Source organism: Lolium rigidum, chromosome 5 (genome assembly GCF_022539505.1).
Source record: "Lolium rigidum isolate FL_2022 chromosome 5, APGP_CSIRO_Lrig_0.1, whole genome shotgun sequence".
Lineage (NCBI taxonomy): Eukaryota > Viridiplantae > Streptophyta > Magnoliopsida > Poales > Poaceae > Lolium > Lolium rigidum.
The window spans coordinates 254,945,909-254,971,025 of NC_061512.1; the positions used below are offsets into that span (position 1 = coordinate 254,945,909).

Sequence of the window (25,117 nt, forward strand, 5' to 3'; positions counted from 1 at the left end):
GCAACGGCGCCAGAAAATAGCTTGATGTCTACGGGTGCTTCTATTCTTGTAGACAGTGTTGGGCCTCCAAGAGCAGAGGTTTGTAGAACAGCAGCAAGTTTTCCCTTAAGTGGATCACCCAAGGTTTATCGAACTCGGGGAGGAAGAGGTCAAAGATATCCCTCTCAAGCAACCCTGCAAACACAAAGCAAGAAGTCTCTTGTGTCCCCAACACACCAAATACACTTGTCGGATGTATAGGTGCACTAGTTCGGCGAAGAGATAGTGAAATACAAGTAGTATGGATGTATATGAGTGGTAATAGCAATCTGAATAAAATATGGCAGCGAGTAAACATGCAACAAAACAGTAAACAAACGGAGATTCGATGCTTAGAAGCAAGGCCTAGGGATCCTGCTTTCACTAGTGGACACTCTCAACAATGATCACATAATAGAACCACTCTACACTCTTTTGTTGGATGATGAACACCACTAACTGTGTAGGATTACATGAACCCTCAATGCCGGAGTTAACAAGCTCCACAGTATTCGATATTCATGTTTAAGTAACCTTAGAGTGCAAGATAGATCAACGCAATTACACCAAGAACTAACATAGCATGCACACTATCACCATCACACTATGAAGGAGGCATAGATCACATCAATACTTATCATAGCAATAGTTAACTTCATAATCTACAAGAGATTACAATCATAGCCTACACCAAGTACTACACGAGGCACACACTGTCACCATTACACCGTGCAGGAGGAATAGAGTACTTTAATAACATCACTAGAGTAGCACATAGATGATATTCAACTAGATCACATAAAGAGAGAGATGAACCACATAGCTACGAGCGGAGCCCTCAGCCCGGGGGTGAATTACTCCCTCCTCATCATGGAGACAGCCGATGGCGGTGAAGATGGCGGTGGAGACGGCGGTGGAGATGACTCCGGGGGCAATTCCCCGTCCCGGCGGCGTGCCGGAACAGAGACTTCTGTCCCCCGAATTGGAGTTTCGCGATGGCGGCGGCTCTGGAAGGTTTCTCGTGTCGTGGTTTTTCCGTGTCGAGGATTTAGGTCAGGAGGCATCTTATAGGCGAAGAGACGGAGTCGGAGGGGCCACGGGGGTCCCACACAGTAGGGGGGCGCGCCCCCTGGCGCGCGCCGCCCTGTGAGGTGGGGCCCTCCCGGCTCCCCTCCGGCCCTTCTTCGGTGCTCTGGAAGCTTCCGGGAAAAATAGGATGTTGGGCGTTGATTTCGTCCGATTCCGAGAATATTTCCTTTCTAGGATTTCTGAAACCAAAAACAGCAGAAAATAGCAACTGGCCCTTCGGCATCTCGTCAATAGGTTAGTTCCGGAAAACGCATAATAATGACATATAATGTGTATAAAACATGTAGGTATCATCAATAAAGTAGCATGGAACATAAGAAATTATAGATACGTTTGGGACGTATCAGTACTCTCGCAAGAAATAAGAGTTGAAGCAAAAGAGAGCATCAAGAAGCAATTTCAAAACACATTTAAGCCTAACCCACTTCCTATAAAAAGGAATCTCGTACACAAATAAATTCATGAAGAACAAAGTGACAAGCATAGAAAGATAAAACACGAGTAATTTCAAGATTCTCAACATAAAGAGGGGAAACTTAATATTATTAAGATGCATATAACCATGCTTCCCTCTCTCATAATAACTTTCAGTAGCATCATGAACAAACTCAACAATATAACTATCACATAAAGCATTCTTGTCATGAGCTACATGCATAAATTTTTTACTCTCCACATAAGCATAATCAATTTTATTAGTTGTAGTGGGAGCAAATTCAATAAAATAGCTATCATTATTATTCTCATCACCATAATCATCATATATAGGAGGCATATTGTAATCATAATTAACTTTCTCCTCAATAGTAGGTGGACTGAAAATATCATATTCATCATTGCAAACATCATATATAGGAGGTAAAGTATCATCAAAGTAAATTTTCTCCTCCATGCTCGGGGGACTAAAAATATCACAACCAGCTTCCCCAAGCTTGAATTCTTCCATAGCATTAGCAATAATGGTGTTCAAAGCATTCATATTAATAACATTGCCATTAGCATGCATATAAAGTTCCATAGGTTTTTTAATTCTCTCTTCAAACACATCATGTCCTAATTCAAGATAAAGTTCATAAAGATCTCTATTTTTTTTGTTGTTTTCCATTAAGCCTAACTAGTGAAAATAAAAACAAGTACATGACTAGACATGATAACAAAATAAATTAAATGCAAGTAACTAATTTTTTGTGTTTTTGATATAGAGCTAGTAAATAAGACAGAAAGTAAAGTAACTATTTTTTTGTGTTTTTAGATATAAAGCAAACAAGACAAGAAATAAAATAAAGTAAAGCAAGACAAAAACAAAGTAAAGAGATTGGAAGTGGAGACTCCCCTTGCAGCGTGTCTTGATCTCCCCGGCAACGGCGCCGAGAAAAAGTCTTGTCGGCGTGTAGTCGACACGTCCGTTGGGAACCCCAAGAGGAAGGTGTGATGCGCACAACGAGCAAGTTTTCCCTCGCAAGAAACCAAGGTTATCGAACCAGTAGGGAGCCAAGAAGCACGTGAAGGTTGTTGGTGGAGGAATGTAGTGCGGCGCAACACCAGTGAAACCGGCGCCAACGTGGAACCTGCACAACACAATCAAAGTACTTTGCCTCAACGTAATAGTGAGGTTGTCAATCTCAACGGCTTGCTGAAAACAAAGGATTAAGCGTATCGAGTGGAAGATGGTGTTTGTTTGCAAAGAACAGTAAAAACAGTAGAATGTATTCAGATGTAAAAGAATGGACCGGGGTCCACAGCTCACTAGAGGTGTCTCTCCAATAAGATAACTAACATGCCGGGTGAACAAATTACAAGCGGGAAATTGACAAATAAAGATTCAATACATATCAATGATGATTACTATGTGATTTAATCAGGGCATTACGACAAAGTACATAGACCGCTATCCAGCATGCATCTATGCCTAAATAATCCACCTTCAGAGTTATCATCCGAACCCCTTCCAAGTATTAAGTTGTAAACAACAGATAATTGCATTAAGTATGGTGCGTAATGTAATCAACACAAATATCCTTAGACAAAGCATCAATGTTTTATCCCTAGTAGCAACAAGCACATCCACAACCTTAGAACTTTCTCATCACTGTCCCGCATTCAATGGAGGCATGAACCCACTATCGAGCATAATTACTCCCTCTTGGAGTTACAAGTATCAACTTGGCCTGAGCCTCTACTAGCAACGGAGAGCATGCAAGAACATAAACAACACATATATGATAGATTGATAATCAACTTAACATAATATTCTATATTCATCGGATCCCGCCAAACACAACATGTAGCATTACAAATAGATGATCTTGATCATGTTAGGCAACTCACAAGATCTAAACAATGATAGCACAAGCGGAGAAGACAACCATCTAGCTACTGCTATGGACCCATAGTCCAAGGATGAACTACTCACGCATCAATCCGGAGGTGGGCATGATGATGTAGAGCCCCTCCGGTGATGATTCCCTCTCCGCGCGGGTGCCGGAGGCGATCTCCTGAATCCCCCGAGATGGGATTCGCGACGGCGGCGTCTCTGGAAGGTTTTCCGTATCGTGGCTCTCGGTCCAGGGGGTTTCGCGACGAAGGCTATTTGTAGGCGGAAGGGTAGGTCAAGTGGCGCACGAGGGGCCCACACACCAGGGCCGCGCGGCCAGGGCTTGGGCCGCGCCGCCCTGTTGTGTCGGCGCCTCGTGGCCCCACTTCGTACCTCCCTCGGTCTTCTGTAAGCTTCGTGTAAAAATAGGCCCCTGGGCGTTGATTTCGTCCAATTCCGAGAATATTTCCTTACTAGGATTTCTGAAACCAAAAATAGCAGAAAACAACAACTGGCACTTCGGCATCTTGTTAATAGGTTAGTGCCGGAAAATGTATAATAATGCTGTAAAGTATGTATAAAACATTCAAGTATTGTCATAAAAGTAGCATGGAACATAAGAAATTATAGATAAGTTTGAGACGTATCACTACACTCTTGATGATTTGAAGGGGATTTCTCCCGCTATTTGCCAACATGCCATCAATATAGAAGATGGTGCAAAACCCGTTGTTGAACATCAGCGTCGTCTAATTCCAAAGATGAAGGATGTGGTAAGAAATGAGGTATTAAAACTTCTTGAAGCAGGTATTATATATCCTATTGCTGATAGTAGATGGGTTAGTCCTGTGCATTGTGTTCCTAAGAAAGGAGGTATAACTGTTGTGCCCAATGATAATGATGAGCTTATTCCTCAAAGAGTAGTTGTAGGGTATAGAATGTGCATTGATTTTCAAAAAGTTAATAAAGTTACTAAGAAAGATCATTACCCTTTACCTTTTATTGATCAAATGTTAGAAAGGTTGTTTAAAAATACTCATTTCTGTTTTCTTGATGGATATTCTGGGTTTTCACAAATTGCTGTTAGAGCTAAAGATCAAGAGAAAACCACTTTCACTTGTCCCTATGGAACTTATGCTTATAGGCGTATGCCTTTTGGTTTATGTAATGCTCCTTCTACTTTTCAAAGATGCATGTCTGCTATTTTTCATGGCTTTTGTGAAAAGATTGTTGAGTTATTCATGGATGATTTTTCTGTCTATGGGAATTCTTTTGATAATTGCTTGCGAAACCTTGATAAAGTTTTGCAGAGATGTGAAGAAACTAACCTTGTTCTTAATTGGGAGAAATGTCACTTTATGGTTAATGAAGGAATTGTATTGGGACATAAAATTTCCGAGAGAGGTATTGAAGTTGATAGAGCTAAAGTTGAAGCAATTGAGAAGATGCCCTATCCTAGGGATGTTAAAGGTATTCGTAGTATTCTTGGTCATGCTCGTTTTTATAGGAGGTTTATTAAAGATTTCTCTAAAATTTCAAAGCCTCTTACTAATCTTCTTCAAAAAGATGTACCTTTCGTTTTTGATGATGATTGTAAGGAAGCTTTTGAAACTCTAAAGAAAGCCTTAACAACTGCTCCGTAGTTGAACCTCCTGATTGGAATTTGCCTTTTGAAATTATGTGTGATGCTAGTGATTTTGCTGTAGGTGATGTCCTTGGACAGCGAGTAGATAAAAAATTAAATGTTATTCATTATGCTAGTAAAACTCTAGACGCTGCTCAAAGAAATTATGCTACAACTGAGAAAGAGTTATTAGCCGTAGTTTTTGCATGTGACAAGTTTAGACCCTATATTGTTGATTCAAAAGTTACAGTTCATACTGATCATGCTGCGATTAGGTACCTTATGGAAAAGAAAGATGCTAAGCCAAGGCTTATTAGGTGGGTGCTTCTTTTGCAAGAATTTGATTTACATATTGTAGATAGGAAAGGTGCCGATAATCCTGTTGCTGATAATTTGTCTAGATTGGAAAATATTGCTTATGATCTTGTTCTTGTTAATGATAGTTTTCTAAATGAACAATTGGCTGTAATAAAGGTGAGCTCGCGAGATAGTCCTTGGTATGCTGATTATGCTAACTTTATTGTTTCGAAGTATTTGCCTCCAACCTTTTCAGCTCAGCAAAGAAGGAAATTCTTTTATGATTTGAGGCATTATTTTTGGGATGACTGATACGTCTCAAACGTATCTATAATTTCTTATGTTCCATGCTACTTTTATGACAATACTTGAATGTTTTATACATACTTTACATCATTATTATACATTTTCCGGCACTAACCTATTAACAAGATGCCGAAGCGCGAGTTGCTGTTTTCTGCTGTTTTTGGTTTCAGAAATCCTAGTAAGGAAATATTCTCAGAATTGGACGAAATCAACGCCCAGGGTCTTATTTTTCCACGAAGAATCCAGAAGACCGAGGGAGATACGAAGTGGGGCCACGAGGTGCCAGCACACTAGGGCGGCGCGGCCCAGGCCCTGGCCGCGCGGCCCTAGCGTGTGGGGCCCCCGTGACCCCTCCGACTCCGCCCTTCCGCCTACTTAAACCCTTCGTTGCGAAACCCTCTGTACCGAGAGCCACGATACGGAAAACCTTCCAGAGACGCCGCCGTCGCGAATCCCATCTCGGGGGATTCAGGAGATCGCCTCCGGCACCCTGCCGGAGAGGGGAATCATCACCGGAGGGGCTCTACATCATCATGCCCGCCTCCGGATTGATGCGTGAGTAGTTCATCCTTGGACTATGGGTCCATAGCAGTAGCTAGATGGTTGTCTTCTCCGCTTGTGCTATCATTGTATAGATCTTGTGAGCTGCCTAACATGATCAAGATCATCTATTTGTAATGCTACATGTTGTGTTTGGCGGGATCCGATGAATATAGAATATTATGTCAAGTTGATTATCAATCTATCATATATGTGTTGTTTATGTTCTTGCATGCTCTCCGTTGCTAGTAGAGGCTCGGCCAAGTTGATACTTGTAACTCCAAGAGGGAGTAATTATGCTCGATAGTGGGTTCATGCCTCCATTGAATCTGGGATCGTGACAGTAGGTTCTAAGGTTGTGGATGTGCTGTTGCTACTAGGGATAAAACATCGATGCTTTGTCTAAGGATATTTGTGTTGATTACATTACGCACCATACTTAATGCAATTATATGTTGTTTACAACTTAATACTGGAAGGGGTTCGGATGATAACCTGAAGGTGGATTATTTAGGCATAGATGCATGCTGGATAGCGGTCTATGTACTTTGTCGTAATGCCTTGATTAAATCACATAGTAATCATCATTGATATGTATTGAATCTTTATTTGTCAATTTCCCGCCTGTAATTTGTTCACCCAGCATGTTAATTATCTTATTAGAGAGACACCTCTAGTGAATTGTGGACCCCGGTCCATTCTTTTACATCTGAATACATTCTACTGTTCTTATTGTTCTTTACAAACAAACACCATCTTCCACTCGATACGCTTAATCCTTTGTTTTCAGCAAGCCGGTGAGATTGACAACCTCACTGTTACGTTGGGGCAAAGTACTTTGATTGTGTTGTGCAGGTTCCACGTTGGCGCCGGTTTCACTGGTGTTGCGCCGCACTACATTCCTCCACCAACAACCTTCACGTGCTTCTTGGCTCCTACTGGTTCGATAACCTTGGTTTCATACTAAGGGAAACTTGCTGCTGTGCGCATCATACCTTCCTCTTGGGGTTCCCAACGGACGTGTACATCTACGCGCATCAAGCATCTTTTTTCTGGCGCCGTTGCCGGGGAGATCAAGACACGCTGCAAGGGGAGTCTCCACTTCCAATCTCTTTACTTTGTTTTTGTCTTGCTTTACTTTACTTTATTTACTGTCTTGTTTGCTTCATACTAAAACACAAAAAAAATAGTTACTTTACTTTCTGTCTTATTTACTAGCTCTATATCAAAACACAAAAAAATTAGTTACTTGTCTTTACTTTATTTACCTAGTTTACTTTACTACTACTAAAATGAGTAATCCTGAAGTTGAAGTTCGTTCTTTTAAGCAACAAGGTGGAGAAAGTTTTAAAGATGCTTGGTACAGAATTAGTAATGCTCATCATAGGTGCATTAAGAAACACTCCACTATTATCCTTCTTAGGAACTTTTATGTTGGCTTATCTAGTTGGAATAGGTATGTTCTTGATACTCTTTCGGGAGGTAATTTCCTAGGTACTCCCGCTTTAGAAGCTAGTTGCATCATAGAGAGTCTAGTTGGAATACCACCTGTTAATGAAGTTAAAATTGAAATCTCTCTTGAGGATGTTATGAAAAAATTGGAAACCATAGAGAAAAATTTTCCAGGTATTGAAACTAAATTGGAAATGTTACTTGATAAAACTGATGAACTTGATAAATCCTTAGGAGGAATTGATGAAAGAATTAGTGTCCTAGGAACTTGTGTTGTCCATGATAATCAAACCAATAGGATTGGTGAACTTGAAAAAGCTATGGGAACCTTGGGTTCAACTTTTTCTTCTCTTAAGTATAAGGAGAAAGCTTATGTGGGTAAAGAGCAAAAATTCATGTATGCCTCTAAGGTGCCTAAACAAAAGAATTATTATAGGCCTAAAATTGATAAAACCCCTAGCACCACCATAGGAAATTTAGATAATGAAGCATCTAAGGTACCCTCTGCAACAAGTTCTGTTTGTAAGAAAAATAATGATGTTGATACTTCTTCTCTTGATGTTACTTGATTTGCACTTTCTGCGCCTAGCTGAAAGGCGTTAAAGAAAATCACTTCTTGGGAGATAACCCATGTTTTATTTTATTTACTGTATTTTTGAGTCTTGGAAGTTGTTTACTACTGTAGCAACCTCTCCTTATCATGTTTTTGTGCCAAGTAAAGTTTTTATGTTAAAGTTGATGCTATATTTGGGATTGCTGAGCAGAAACAGCATTGCTGTCTGTCACGAATTCTCGCAGAGCTCCCTGTAAAAAAATCGAAAAATCTGCAAATTTACGAGCGTGATCCTCAGATATGTACGCAACTTTCATTAGTTTTGAGTTTTTCCATTTGAGCAAGTTAAGTGCCCCTGCACGATTCATCTTTACTGGACTCGTTCTGTTTTTGACAGATTCTGCCTTTTATTTCGCATTGCCGCTTTTGCTATGTTGAATGAGTTTCTTTGTTCCATTAACTTTCAGGAGCTTTGTGCAATGTCCAGAAGTGTTAAGAATGATTGTGTCACCTCTGAATATGTGAATTTGTAATTATGCACTAACCCTCTAATGAGTTTGCTTGAAGTTTGTTGTGGAGGAAGTTTTCAAGGGTCAAGAGAAGAGGATGATATACTATGATCAAGAAGAGTGAAAGGTCTAAGCTTGGGGATGCCCCGGTGGTTCATCCATGCATATTTTAAGAAGACTCAAGCATCTAAGCTTGGGGATGCCCAAGTAATCCCCTTCTTCATCGACAACATTATCAGGTCACTTCTAGTGAAACTATATTTTTATTCCATCACATCTTATGTTCTTTACTTGGAGCGTCGGTTTGCTTTTATTTTAGTTTTGGTTTGAATAAAGTTGGATCCCACCATTCTTATATTGGAGATATTACGCTCCGCTTTTTCATATGGAACACTTGTGTTCTTAATTGTGCTTTAATGTTCATGGCGAAGGCTGAAATTGCTTCGTTAAATTGCTATTTGGTTGGAATCAGAAAATGCTACATATGGTTTGGATTAACTTGGCAATTGTAAGAGCTCTCATAGATCATGTTTAAGCTCTTGCATCATGTAGTTTAATCTATTAATGAAGAACTACCGTAGAGCTTGTTTAATTTGGTTTGCATGATTGGTCTCTCTAAGTCTAGATATTTTCGGGTAAAGTGTTTGAACAACAAGGAAGACAAGTGTAGAGCCTTATAATGCTTGCAATATGTTCTTGTGTGAGTTTTGTTTTACCTGTTCATACTTGTGTTTGCTTCAAACAACCTTGCTAGCCCAAACCTTGTACCGAGAGGAAATGCTTCTCGTGCATCCAAACACCTTGAGCCAAAACCCATGCCATTTGTGTCCACCATATCTACCTACTATGTGGTATTTTTCTGCCATTCCAAAGTAAATTACTTGAGTGCTACCTTTAAAATTTCATTCCTTTATCTTTGCAATATATAGCTCATGGGACAAATAGCTTAAAAACTATTGTGGTGATGAATATGTAGTTATGTGTCTTAATTCTTATAAGTTGCTTGTTGAGCGGTAAACATGTTTCTGGGGACGCCATCAACTTTTTACCTTTGTTGGATATCATGTGAGATGCTATGCATGTTCGTCTTGTCTGAAGTAAGTGCGATTTCATGATCAAATGGTTTGAGTATGCATATGTTAGAGAAGAACATTGGGTCGCTAACTAAAGCCATGTATCATGGTGGAAGTTTCAGCTTTGGACATACAACCTCAATCTCTTATAAGAATATTAATCTGTTGTTGAATGCTTAAGCATTAAAAGAGGAGTCCATTATCTCGTTGTCTATGTTGTCCCGGTATGGATGTCTAAGTTGAGAATAATCAAAAGCGAGAAATCCAATGCGTGCTTTCTCCTTAGACATTTGTACAGGCGGCATAGAGGTACCCCTTTGTTACACTTGGTTGAAACATATGTTATGCAATGATAATCCGTGTTTTCCGAGCTAAGTAGGACAAGGTGCGAGCACTATTAGTACTCTATGCATGAGACTTGCAACTTGTAGGAAGTATTATGCATAGCACATATGAATTATTACTACCGTTGACAAAATTGTTTCTATGTTTTCAAAACAAAAGCTCTAGCACAAAAATAGTAATCCATGCTTCCCTCTGCGAAGGGCCATTCTTTTACTTTATTGTTGAGTCAGCTTACCCACTTCTTTCTATCTTAGAAGCAAACACTTGTGTTAACTGTGTGCATTGATTCTTACATGTTTACTTATTGCACTTGTTATATTACTCTATGTTGACAAATATCCATGAGATATACATGTTACAAGTTGAAAGCAATTGCTGAAACTTAATCATCCTTTGTGTTGCTTCAATGCATTCTACTTTGAATTTATTGCTTATGAGTTAGCTCTTATGCAAGTCTTATTGATACTTGTTTGAAAGTACTAGTCATGAAAAGTTTTGATATATGATTCATTTGTTTAGTCATTATCTTTGTTAGCAATCTTTTGTTCAGTTCACTCCATTCATCTCATATGCTTTACAATAATGTTGATCAAGATTATGTTGGTAGCATGTCACTTCAGAAATTATTTGTGTTATCGTTTACCTACTCGAGGGCGAGTAGGAACTAAGCTTGGGGATGCTTGATACGTCTCAAACGTATCTATAATTTCTTATGTTCCATGCTACTTTTATGACAATACTTGAATGTTTTATACATACTTTACAACATTATTATACATTTTCCGGCACTAACCTTTTAACAAGATGCCGAAGCGCTAGTTCTGTTGTTTCTGCTGTTTTTGGTTTCAGAAATCCTAGTAAGGAAATATTATCGGAATTGGACGAAATCAACGCCCAGGGTCCTATTTTTCCACGAAGCTTCCAGAAGACCGAGGGAGATACGAAGTGGGGCCACGAGGCGCCAGCACACTAGGGCGGGGCGGCGCGGCCCTAGCGTGTGGGGCCCCCGTGACCCCTCCGACTCCGCCCTTCCGCCTACTTAAAGCCTTCGTTGCGAAACCCTCTGTACCGAGAGCCACGATACGGAAAACCTTCCAGAGACGCTGCCGTCGCGAATCCCATCTCGGGGGATTCAGGAGATCGCCTCCGGCACCCTGCCGGTGAGGGGAATCATCACCGGAGGGGCTCTACATCATCATGCCCGCCTCCGGATTGATGCGTGAGTAGTTCATCCTTGGACTATGGGTCCATAGCAGTAGCTAGATGGTTGTCTTCTCCGCTTGTGCTATCATTGTATAGATATTGTGAGCTGCCTAACATGATCAAGATCATCTATTTGTAATGCTACATGTTGTGTTTGGCGGGATCCGATGAATATAGAATATTATGTCAAGTTGATTATCAATCTATCATATATGTGTTGTTTATGTTCTTGCATGCTCTCCGTTGCTAGTAGAGGCTCGGCCAAGTTGATACTTGTAACTCCAAGAGGGAGTAATTATGCTCGATAGTGGGTTCATGCCTCCATTGAATCTGGGATCGTGACAGTAGGTTCTAAGGTTGTGGATGTGCTGTTGCTACTAGGGATAAAACATCGATGCTTTGTCTAAGGATATTTGTGTTGATTACATTACGCACAATACTTAATGCAATTATCTATTGTTTACAACTTAATACTGGAAGGGGTTCGGATGATAACCTGAAGGTGGATTATTTAGGCATACATGCATGCTGGATAGCGGTCTATGTACTTTGTCGTAATGCCCTGATTAAATCACATAGTAATCATCATTGATATGTATTGAATCTTTATTTGTCAGTTGCCCGCCTGTAATTTGTTCATCCAGCATGTTAGTTATCTTATTGGAGAGACACCTCTAGTGAACCGTGGACCCCGGTCCATTCTTTTACATCTGAATACATTCTACTGTTCTTATTGTTCTTTGCAAACAAACACCATCTTCCACTCGATACGCTTAATCCTTTGTTTTCAGCAAGCCGGTGAGATTGACAACCTCACTGTTACGTTGGGGCAAAGTACTTTCATTGTGTTGTGCAGGTTCCACGTTGGCGCCGGTTTCACTGGTGTTGCGCCGCACTACATTCCTCCACCAACAACCTTCACGTGCTTCTTGGATCCTACTGGTTCGATAACTTTGGTTTCATACTGAGGGAAACTTGCTGCTGTGCGCATCATACCTTCCTCTTGGGGTTCCCAACGGACGTGTACATCTACGTGCATCAAGCAATGACCCACACTTATATAAAGAAGGAGTGGATGGTATTATGAGAAGATGTGTCCCAGAATATGAACAACAAGAGATATTGAGCAAATGTCATGGTGTGTTTATGGAGGACATCACGCCGGAGATAGAACCGTACAAAAGGTTCTACAATCACGTTTTTATTGGCCAACACTTTTTAAAGATGCAAGGAAGTTTATCTTATCTTGTGATGAATGTCAAAGAGTTGGTAATATCTCTAGACGCAATGAAATGCCTATGAATTATACTCTTGTTATTGAACCATTTGATTGTTGGGGATTCGACTTCATGGGTCCTTTCCCTTCTTCAGAAGGTAACACTCATATACTTGTCGCTGTTGATTATGTTACTAAATGGGTAGAAGCTATACCTACAAAAAGTGTTGATGGCGAGACCTCTATAAAAATGCTTGTAGATGTTATATTTCCTAGATTTGGAGTACCTAGATATATTATGACTGATGGGGGTTCTCATTTTATTCATGGTGGTTTTAGAAAAACTCTTGCCAAATATGGTATTAATCATAGAATTGCTTCAGCTTATCATTCTCAAACTAGTGGGCAAGTAGAATTATCAAATAGAGAAATTAAAGCTATCTTGGGAAAGACTCGTTAATAAATCTAGAAAGAATTGGGCTAGTAAGTTAAAGGAAGCATTGTGGGCTTATAGAACTGCTTATAAAAACCCTATGGGAATGTCTCCTTATAAAATGGTTTATGGAAAAGCTTGTCATTTACCTTTAGAACTAGAGCACAAAGCTTATTGGGCTGTAAGAGAACTTAATAAAGATTTTAAACTTGCCGGTAAGAAGTGGTTGCTACAATTGAGTTCTTTAGATGAATGGAGAAGTGAAGCTTATGAAAATGCTAAACTTTTTAAGGAGAAAGTTAAGAAGTGGCATGATAGAAGAATTATTAAAAGAGAATTTAATGTTGGAGATAAAGTCCTATTGTATCGGTCTCGTCTCGGATTTTTTGCGGGGAAATTACTCTCAAAATGGGAAGGACCATATGTTATTGAGGAGGTATATCGTTCGAGAGCAATAAAAATTAGCTCTTTGGAAGGTAACGCCACACAAGTAGTGAATGGACAAAGACTCAAGCATTATATTTCTGGAGATTCTTATAATGAAGATATTGATGTTATTCAAGTGATAACTCCGGAGGCTTTCATCAAATATCAAATTGACAGTTCTGCAGAGTCCGACTTTGAATAGGTAACAGTTTTAGTAATAAAAAGTCCGCGTTTAGCTTTCCGAACAATGTTTCTGCTGTTTATAGAAAATACGAAAAATTACGGGAACAAAACGGAGTGGAGGAGACGCGCGAGGGCCCGTCACCATAGGCCGGCGCGGGCCCCACCCTGGCCGCGCCGCCCTATGGGGACAGCCCCTCGGCGTCCCGTTTCCACTCGTTTTCGGCCTGGAACCTTCCTTTTGTCGTAAAAATATTTGCTATATAATCCCCCGGATCTCGAGAGGTCCGTATATCGTTTTCTCGTCGTGTTTTGTTTCGAGCTGTTTTCTGCCAGATATTGTTTTCAGATCTAGAGCCACCATGTCTTCATCGGATCCTCCGAAGGACAACTTCTTTGAGAACATCGTCAACCCGTACATAAGCGAGTTGAAGATGCATCCCAAGGAATTGCTGCTCGTAGATGGAGAGTTGCAGATAGAAGATGTTCGGGGACCTAAGGGAGAAGGAAGCTTGGAGGACAGGATTGAGAAACTAGAACAAGAGGTCTTCACCTACAAGAAGATGGCTGAGCGTGAAGTGGACATCTTCCACAGAATTGTGTCTGAGCTCATTGGTGAACACGAGAAGGATACTGCAAAGCTCTGGAGCGATATCCTCTCACTTCACAACACTACCAACCAACTTCAGGCGCAACTTTATGATGTTTGGAATCAAAACTGTGAGTATGAAAACATGTTTAAACGCATTAGTGATGCTGCTAGTTTCAGGATTTCCGAGACCAAGACATCGTTTGTTGATGGAGAGCCTCTTCCCTGGAAGTCTGATGACAAGAAGAATCCACCATCATCGCCATCGGAGGAGTAAATTCATCATCGGTATTGGCATCCCCTTGGTTTGTTTCAAGCTTGGGGGAGTGCCGCGGTATCACATCATCACTATCTTTATCTTTTACTATCAAGTAGTGTCATATCATGAGTAGGGAAGTTATCATATAGAATAGTTTGTAGTATGGAAGTATCTCTCTCTTAGTTGGTTATCCATGTATCCATTGGTGTGAGTTATCGTTATGGAATATTAATGAGAAGTCTTATCTTTTAGTTTTTGCACATCTTATTTTAGTTTGCAATTTCTGTTATATGATTACTCTTGACATTAGTATTGGTATCACTTTGGGAGCATCAAGTAAATCTATTTGGTTTTGGCAAACTTAGCATTGGTCAGTAGCAACAACACCTTGATGTTTAAATAGAAAAGGGAAATACATGTAGATATATTGCTTTATTATCTTTCTGCTAATGAGTTCAGTATTCTGAAGTTAAAATTGCTTGTGCTTATGAGAAAGATGCATGATTGTTTCTATCACATGTATATTTGCTTGTTTCCCTCAACCTTTATGCTTGCTACCCAACCTTGCTAGCCAAAGACCTGTATTGAGAGGAAATGCTTCTCATACATCCATGACTTTAAACCAAACCCATGCCATTTGTGTCCACCATAACTACCTACTATGTGGTATTTTGCGCCACTCCAAGTAAATACTTCATGTGCTACCTTTAAATAATTCAAACTATATTACTCCTTATTTGTGTCAATGTTTTATAGCTCATGAGGAAGTATGTGGTGTTTTATCTTTCAATCTTGTTGGGCGGACTTTCACCAATGGACTAGTGGCACATCCGCTTATCCAATAATTTTGCAAAAAGAGCCGGCAACGGGGTTCCCGACCCCAAATTAATAACTTTCATTAATAATTCTCTTCACATGTTTTGCCCTGATTTATCAGTAAGCAACTTAATTTTGCAATAGACACTCCTCCATGGTATGTGAATGTTGGAAGGCACCCGAGGATTCGGTTAGCCATGGCTTGTGAAAGCAACGGTTGGGGGGAGTGTCATCCATAATAAAACTAAAATACATGTGTAAACAAAAGAGAAGGGGGATGATCTACCTTGCTGGTAGAAATGCCGTCCTCCATGGGAGCCGCTCTTGGAAGGTCTGTTTGGCAAGGGAGTTAGAGTGCCCGCTACCATTCGTTGAAAACAACAAACACCACTCAAAATCTTACCTTTATGCTCTTTATATGATTTCAAAACTTGAAAAGCTCTAGCACATGATTTAATCCCTGCTTCCCTCTGCGAAGGGCCTATCTTTTACTTTTATGTTGAGTCAGTAAACCTATGTCCTTCTATCTTAAGCAAGCAATTGAGTTGTTGTGAACCAACCATTTATGCTATGATCTAGTTAATCATGTCTTTTATGCTTTCTTGTTCAGTACATATTTTATCTGGATGAATATGACTTTGAAGTTATCAATGATTATGAGGAGATTGTTATGATTGAGGATGAAAGCCCTGCTATATAAATTCTAATATAAAAGCTTTGCTTAGAAGATAAGTACAATCCGTTAGTAGTTCTCTGACCAAGAGCAAAGTTTGCCATAACCGTTTATGATTTCCTATGCACCTTTACTTGTGATTTCTCTTTACTTATTTCGAGTTGAGTTATATGAAGAGAATGTTTACTAGAATGTCTTGTGTGAATCAATATGATGCTTCTTGTCCGTATTTTATTTATCGACTCTTCACTCCATAAACATGTGGTCTTGTTTATTGAGCTCAGTTTCGCTTGGGGACAAGCGAGGTCTAAGCTTGGGGGAGTTGATACGTCCATTTTGCATCACTATTTTATATCATAATTTGCTCGTTATTCATTGATATATTTCATATTTAGAGATGATACTTATGTTATTTCATCTATTTTGCATGTTTCATGATCATTGGAGAATTATTCACCGGAGTCAGGATTCTGCTGGAAAAAGCACCGTCAGGACACCATATTTCGGAAGATCAGCAATTGACGGAAATTATACGAAAAATCCTATTTTTCCAGAAGACGAAGGGAGCCAAAAGGAGGGGCCGAGAGGGGCCGCCATGGCCCCCCCATAGGCCGGCGTGGGCCCTGCCCTGGCCGCGCCGCCATGTGGGGAGGGGGCCCACAGCCCCCTCTGGCTGCCTCTCCTTCGCGTACTTCTTCGTCCTGAAAACCTAAGCCACGGGGAGTTACGGAGAATAGACAGAGCCGCCTCTGCGGGGCGGAGAAACACCAGAGAGAAAAGAGCTCTCCGGCGGGCAGGAATCCGCCGGGGAAATTCCCTCCCGGAGGGGGAAATCGACGCCATCGTCATCGTCATCGAGCTGGACATCATCTCCATCATCATCACCGCCATCTCCACCGCTGCATCTCGTCACCGCTGTAACAATTAGGGTTGGATCTTGATTGTTTGATAGGGGAAACTCTCCCGGTATTGATTTCTACTTGTTATTGATGCTATTGAGTGAAACCATTGAACCAAGGTTTATGTTCAGATTGTTATTCATCGTCATATCACCTCTGATCATGTTCCATATGATGTCTCGTGAGTAGTTCGTTTAGTTCTTGAGGACACGGGTGAAGTCTAAATGTTAGTAGTGAATTATGGTTGAGTAATATTCAATGTTATGATATTTAAGTTGTGATGTTACTCTTCTAGTGTTGTCATGTGAACGTCGACTACATGATACTTCACCTTTATGGGCCTAGGGGAGTACATCTTGTATTCGTTTGCTAATTGTGGGGTTGCCGGAGCGACAGAAACCTAAACCCTCGTTAGTATATCGGTGCAGGAGGGATAGCAGGATCTCAGAGTTTAAGGCTGTGGTTAGATTTATCTTAATTACTTTCTTGTATTTGCGGATGCTTGCAAGGGGTATAATCACAAGTATGTATTAGTCCTAGGAAGTGCGAGTGCATTAGCATAGGTTCACCCACACAACACTTATCAAAACAATGAAGATTAATCAGCTGTATGAAGCGAAAGCACTAGACTAAAATCCCCGTGTGTCCTCGAGAACGTTTGGTCATTATAAGTAAACAAACCGGCTTGTCCTTTGTGCTAAAAAGGATTGGCCACTCGATGCAATTATTTCTCTCGCAATTTACTTACTCGTACTTTATTTATCTGCTATATCAAAACCCCCTGAATACTTGTCTGTGAGCATTTACAGTGAATCCTTCATCGAAACTGCTTGTCAACACCTTCTTCTCCTCGTTGGGTTCGACACTCTTATTTATCGAAAGTACTACGATACACCCCCTATACTTGTGGGTCATCAAATATGATTCAGAGAAGATAGTGATTTTTGATTAAAACTGATATTGGTTTGAATGCGATACCTTTCCAATTTCTGAGTACCCCCACAATACCTGATTATGGGTAGGGCTTAACTAGAAGTTTATACATCTTAGTATGGGTTCCCTCTGAACACACATCATAGGGGTTATGCCTGAGGCTGCCTCCGTTGTTGAGAAATGATGTGAATTGAGGTGAATTGTACGGCCAAGCCTCGTGCGGTTCCTGGGTTGACAGTTGGTCTTCACTGGGAGGCCAAGCTCATGGGGAGAGGTACCTATACTAGGATATGTAAGTGAAAGGTTATGGTTGATGATCCGCGTACTGAGTTAAGATGATTCGGGGTTATCCCCGACGGATGTAATCAAATGTTGTGGCACAAGTGTGCAACCTCTGCAGAGTGTAAACCTATTCGAATAGCCGTGTCCACGGTTACAGACGGTTGGAAAGGTCATACAGTTTCCGGTGTCAGATTCTTGAAAACATGGATGAAGTGAATGGTGTTTTTGAACCGAATGGACTTGAATCACAACTGAGTTGTGGGAATGACACTAATGTTCCCACTTGAGTTAGTTAGCACATGAAAAGAGTCTTTATCAAATAACTTGTGAATTAAAATTGGCTTTATGCAAATAAACTAGAGCTTAGCACCCCCGTTACTAGAATTGATAGTACTTACACCAGTATTAGTTTGCGAGTACTTTAAAGTACTCACGGCTGTGTCCCTGGCTATTCAAATGGCCAGACTATGAAGAGGAGCAGAACTACCAGGAGGACGGACAGCAAGACGCCTACGACAACTAGGGAATCTTCTAACGTCAGTTGGCCTGTGGATTAGATAGTCCACTTCCGTTACGCTTCCGCCATGTAATATGTTCGTTGATCATTAGATCAACTATTTCTGTAATATTGGATCATGTGACCTCTATTTGTAAGACGACTATGGTATGTAATGAATGATGACTTATGATATTCAACTGTTATGTCTCGCAACAATAATATTCCTGTGATTGCGATGTATGGCATAACAGGCATCTGGACTTAAAAATCCGGGTGTTGACAACAAGCGACTTTAGTTTTCTTTTTAATAAATCCAAAATTTATTGTACCTCTTGCATGGATGGGGAGAAATCACCATCTTTTGTATAAGTGGGGACGTTCATGGACAGATCCACAGTGAGGCATAGGTCTGCAGATAAAGACCCAAAATTTTCTCAAAAAAATTGCATGTACACAATTTATATTGTCCGTGTATCACTTTTTGGTATTTTTTAATTAGCACATCTAGTTCGCATTTTCTCTTCCAATACTAAGACCAAATCTTGAATTAGCAAATACTTCCCGTCCACAGATAATCAAGTCAATTCTTCTAAAACTTCACTGACTTTATAGGAAAATTATAATATCATTTATGAAACTAAACTAATATAGTGAGATCCATTTTAAAATATAGTTTAATATATATCGCTTTGATGCCATATGTTGCTACTATTTTCTACAAAATTATTCAAAAGAATTAAAACAACAAAGCTAGAAGTACATTTATTTTTAGACAAAGAGAGTAGTCCATATGGTGGCCAACTAGTCCATAGCAATTAGTTCAGACCAAGGGACAGCAAAGCAATGACCAGCTTATGCTTGCAATGAGAAATGAAAGAGTAGCGATATGTGACCGACGTCCTAAAATTGAGTAGCGACCCAACGCTAGGCGGTGCCCTATGGCTTCGATGTCTCCCACGCCGGGCCAAGCATAGAAGGAAAGAAGAAATCCGATGCACCATTAGGAGTAGGGGTGCCGGAAGCCATGCGGCTTCCAAGCTATGACAAATAATATTGTCCTGTTGTAATTTCCTTTATGTTTACATGTTTTTCAACCATCTAAGATATTTTTGCTACAATGTCCCATTTGCACTGTTAATGGGGTGAAGGCATGGATTATTTTCAATTTTCACCTTTATGTTTATTGAAAGTTGAAATTTGAACATCCAAAAGTTAAATTTCTCGATCCGTCCCTAGAGACGTTCCGATAATTGGTATATGCATGGGGCTATGGCCTCTTGAGTCTTGAACCCATCCACTCACACGTCAAGATCTTGTTATGCACCAAAATTACTTGTGTCTTATCACTTTCTTCAGTTTCGTTAGAGATTCGTGAGAGAAAGCGAGAGCTCCAACTACAATCATACTAACAAAAAAATTCACTTGTGGCACCAGTTACATCGACCCCAAGAAGGAGCATTGGTGCCCGGTGCGATGGCTGTCCTTCGAGATGTCGATGACACCAACAAGCTGAAAGTGTCCATATGGCTAAGGCACGCACTCAACTTCTAAGACATGGGGATGAGATTCGTGAGGAGGGAGCTGGTGCTCCAAGAGATGATCTGAGTTTTGAAGGACCTCGACATAGAGTACCTGATGTTGCTCCTCGACGTGAACATGCTGAACGCGCCCCCTCTTCAATCTCCTGAAGCGGCTCATGCACGGAGAACACCTTGTGAGAGATCGCAGACACAGCAGTTATCTTCCCTATCCAGTGGCGAGCTGCTAGAGCCCGACAGTAGTAGCTAGCGCCTAGCGAGTGACTATGCATAGAGCTGTTCGTGTGCCTGTGGAGATTAATTGGTGCGGCCTGTGGTGGGTGTGTTTTTCAGTATGAATGCTTTGGTACATTTGATGATAGGCATACAGAGTGGCTGTCAGCTGTATAGAGAGGCATGTCGTTGCCTACAGTCTGTTTGTCTGAATCTTCTGGTGATAGAACAAAACCACAGCTTCAACCATCTCCTCGCCCAAGGCCAACCTCGGCCACAGAACGACGTCGTTTTGCCTCTTGATCATATGAAACCATTGACCCGGCGATCCTGAGTTCCTGACACCGACTGCTCATGACGAGTGGGCACGAGCACAGCCAGAGGGAGAACATACAGATCAACTGGCGAGTTCGCATTTGTGAACGTTCTACATGCACGCTAGACACATAGTTGTGCCATCACATGTACACATATGCTGGTTTTCAAGAAGAAAATTACCGAACAAATTTAGCTTAAACTTGAGCTAAGCGCGATGGATACACTATTTTTAGCTGCAATCCAAAAGCAATAATGCAGGTGGAGGCAAAACGACGTTATGACGCAGCATAGTGGCAGCATTATATTACTCCTGATAGTCAGGTAATGTGGACCAGAGCACGCAGCCAGTGATTTCCTTTGGTTTTGCCCATTGATCATGCTAGATAAGAATAGCACAAAGGGCTGACGTGTAGATAATGACAAGGTCGAAAGCAGCAGCTTACGTTATACAATGATTATCATGAAGTGAAGTGACGTGCCAAGAAACAACTAGCATCCTCAGGTGACATCTCAAGGTACAAAAGTGAATTGACATTCCAACAAACACACCAGTATCAAAAAAAAAATAACACCAACGTTATTTGGTGAGATTGTAATGAACCCAAGTGGCACAGTCTTTAGAAACTATGATTTGTTGGTCTGGTTAATTATCTAAAAATACGAAAGGCAGATAGACGAATACATTTGCGAGAGTTGAGACGTTGGAAAAGGCAAAACGAAGCCCCGAGGGGACTGAGCCACCAAAAAAAAGAAAAACGCAGTTCATTTACGGTGTCTTGTTAAAGCAGTTTAAAAGATGTTATGAAACGTAACAGGTGACACACTAAAAAGTTCTGGTTGACAGAATGAAGGTCACATACAATAATTAGGTATCCTTCGGGCCACCCTTCTTCGCAGCCTCAGCCGCAGCCTTCTCTGCCTCGATCTCAGCAACATATTCATCAATTTCAGTCTCCTCGAGGTTCCGAAGGCCATCCTTCTTTGTCATCACTGCAATCTCGATGTTCTTCCCACCACTCTCAACAACCTAACAGATTTGCCTTCTATTAGTGATTGCCGATTCAAAAAATAAATTGCAAGGATAAACTGAAGTTATAGTGCATATCACAAACATACTTTTTTAACAAATGATAATTGACAAGCTAGGCAAATATACAGCAAAGATCAGGCAATTCCATTTGTATCCAGAATTTGGATGCTAACAGTCAAATGCAACCATATATCACCCCAAATTCCCAATACAGAATAGATAGTAACATTTAGGTATACAAACTAAAATCAGAATGTATGCTGGTATGAGTTGCATCTCCATGAAGATGAATTGGTGATTAGTACAATCGGGAAGCATGCATGGAAAACACATAGCAACAGAGAAGTGTTTTTCCTTTTAGAAATGTTGCAAAAGCTAAATGGCATGTGATTAAACAAGGGACTGTTTGGTTAACATAGTTCCCCAAGAGTCTGCTAAACTAAAGACAAACACTCTGGACTTTGGGGTTATGCATATATAATCTCTCGAGTCAGAGCAGAAGCCAGAGGGCAGGAAAAGATGGAAAGCCACCATTTGGTTCACTTAGGAACTTGCTATAATATGTAATTTTCTTAATACTCCTTCCATCCAAATTAAATGCACACACGTGCTACGAGGTTCAACTTTGGCCATTAATAGTATTTGATCAATAAAACATGGGTTATGTATTGCAAAAATTATACCGTTGTATTTGTATTTGTATTCAGATAAAGTTTCGAATGATATAATTTCTATGAAATGACTCGTGTATTATTGGTCAAATATATGGCCAAAGTTGGTACAAGCAAAAGAAGGACGCCATGTAGGCGGAGGGAGTAGAATGGAGTGAATCAGATAATGGTATATTGAATATTCACAGAGGCCTAAACAAGCTTCTCGGCACAACTAAAAGAAAGCTGCACCAGGAGAACCTATGTAAATGCATCATCATAAGTACCTGTCACAATTCTTCATTTTCATCTCCATTCAACTAGACGTAAGATTCCTAGGACAAAAAAACTACGACATCTATGAGAGGCAAGCAAGGCCTTTCAATACACTTGGCACACACTAGTACTTCTCAGCATTTGATTGGCATGTATGCCGCTCAGTTGCTCCTTTAATTTGAAGTTATACTCCTATTACGGCATGACAAAGGTCATGTAAATCTTCAGTTGAGCATATGAAAGAACAATCGATTCGTTATACCGTCATATTTCCAAAGGCACCTCAAATACTGTGTGATTTATCAATAATCACAGCTATCAATTGCAATTTCCTTAGTAGAATGGAATGAATCAGACAGTAGTAAATTCAATATTCACAGAGGCCTAAACAAGCTTCTCGGCACAGCCAAAAGAAAGCTGCACTAGGAGTACCTATGTAAATACCTCGTCATAAGTACCTGTCACAATTCTTCATTTTCATCTCCATTCCACAAGACGGAAGATTGTTAGGACAAAGGACTCTACCACATCTATGAGTGGCAAGCAAGGCCTTTCAGTATACTCGGCACACACTGGTACTATTCCGCATTTCATTGGCATGTATGCCTCGCAGTTGCTATTGCAATTTAAGCTATACTCCTATTACGGGATAACAAAGGTTAAGTAAATCTTGAGTTGAGTATATGAAAGAACAGACGATTCATTAAACCGTTTTATATTTCCAAATAAACCTCAAATAATGTGTGCTCAATCAATGATCCAGTTATCTCAACACATTACCGCTACCAAATTACTGATCCAAGAGCTTGCTGGGATTTGCAAGCACCAAATGTAATCAGAGTAATCATGAATCACCAAATGATGACAAGCGGACAAAGGTAAATAACTAAGGGCAAGGTCTGCGTGCACTGCTAACAAGGTTGATTTACATCTGATTATTCCTGGGTCATGTTTTTTTTTCTGGTTGCATCCCTGGGTCATCTTATTTCAACTGAATTTGTGGATCCTGTAAAGTGTGCTCTACTACGGTAGTCATTCAGTAGTAACAGTGTGATTTTTATACTGAATCAATCAATTGTCAATTTGGCATAACCTCTGTAACAGATTCAAGGGTGTATTACGTTGCGCAAACACATAGTAAGAGAAAGCAAGTGCATCAGAAATACCTCTAGCAGAGCGCGGATGGTGAGCTTGATGGTCTCCTTGCCGGAGGTGTCCTTGTAGTTCTTCTCGAGGAACTCGCGCATGGAGTTGGAGTTCCTGCCGGTGGCGTTGGCCTTCCACGCGGAGAAGGTGCCCGAGGGGTCGGTCTGGTAGAGGGCGGGCTTGTCCGTGTACGGATCGAAGCCGACGATGAGGGTGGAGAGGCCGAAGGGGCGGACGCCGCCGCTCTGGGTGTACTTCTGCTGCAGGCCGGCGATGTAGCGCGTGATGTACTCGACGGTGACGGGGTCCTCGACGGTGAGGCGGTGGCTCTGGCACTCGACGCGGGCGCGGTTGATGAGGACCCGCGCGTCGGCCTTGAGCCCCGCGCACGCCAGCGCGATGTGCGTGTCCAGGCTCGCGATCTTCCGCAGCGACCTGCGCGGGCGGGCGGGCGGCGGCGGGGATGTGAGATCTGTTGGTGGGACGGGGAGGGGGAGGTTGGGGGGGTGGTGGTTACCTGGAGTCCTGGAGCTTGGGGGTGGACTTCTTCTCGACGCCGAGGACGACGGTGTCGGTGCCGCGGACGCCGACGGCGGCGTTGCCCTTGCGGACGGCCTCGAGGGCGTACTCGACCTGGAAGAGGTGGCCGTCGGGGGAGAAGACGGTGATGGCGCGGTCGTAGCGGGCCATCGGCGGCGGTGGGAGGGGCTTAGGGTTTGGGCTTCCCGGGCGGCGGAGGTGGTCGTGGCTTGGCTGGAGCGTGTGTGCAGGCAAACTGGGTGGGTGGCTTTGGGAAGAAGGGCACCTAGTTTTGTGGGCTTGGGGTTTTTCTTGGGAGAGAAGAAGGTGGCCTGGATGCGGTGGGATGGGCCGCTATGACAGGCCGAATCGTGTTTTTTTATTTGGGGAAAGAAGTCCACATAACCTCTCTAACTATTTACTGGGACAAATAACCCCTGGGTATGCAATATCGGTCAATTAACACCCCCGCCCCCCCCGTCTCTCCTTCAGCCGCCGGCCTCAACCCTAGCCGTCTCCAGTTCATCCTCCTCCATAGATTGGTTCCCCTCCTCCGGTCGGCTTCGGCGCGTCGGGAGGAGTGGGAACCCGATCTATGCGTGGAGTTTCGAATAAAAGTATAATTTTTATTAGCTTATGTTAGGATTTTGGTAGTCGTCTTCTTGTTGGTTTCCCCTCAATGGAGATGGCATCGTCTGCAATAAGTGATCTTCGGCGTTTCGTTCGGCGACGAGATCTTCTTCTCGGCGTCAATGGTGGTGTTGAACAATCACAATTTTCTAGGTATGAGCCTTCGGATCTTGCTTCACCAGATGGATTTTGGATCTTTTGTCGTTGTTGCCGCGAGGAGAATTATCCTCGCAGTTTTTGTCCCGGCTGCTACGTCCTCGACAATGGTG

General features: G+C 41.5%; 1 protein-coding gene across 1 annotated transcript; it reads right to left on the reverse strand.

Moving 5' to 3' along the window:
- Positions 1 to 21,344: 21,344 nt before the first annotated feature.
- Positions 21,345 to 24,463, reverse strand: LOC124652862 (proteasome subunit alpha type-7-A-like). The gene is made up of 3 exons (XM_047191909.1): positions 24,217 to 24,463; positions 23,720 to 24,134; positions 21,345 to 21,624 (listed from the first exon to the last, which is right to left on the reverse strand). Exons 1-3 carry the CDS (start codon positions 24,387 to 24,389, stop codon positions 21,463 to 21,465), a joined length of 750 nt encoding a protein of 249 aa, XP_047047865.1. The 5' UTR covers positions 24,390 to 24,463; the 3' UTR covers positions 21,345 to 21,462.
- Between the last annotated feature and the right edge of the window lie 654 nt (positions 24,464 to 25,117).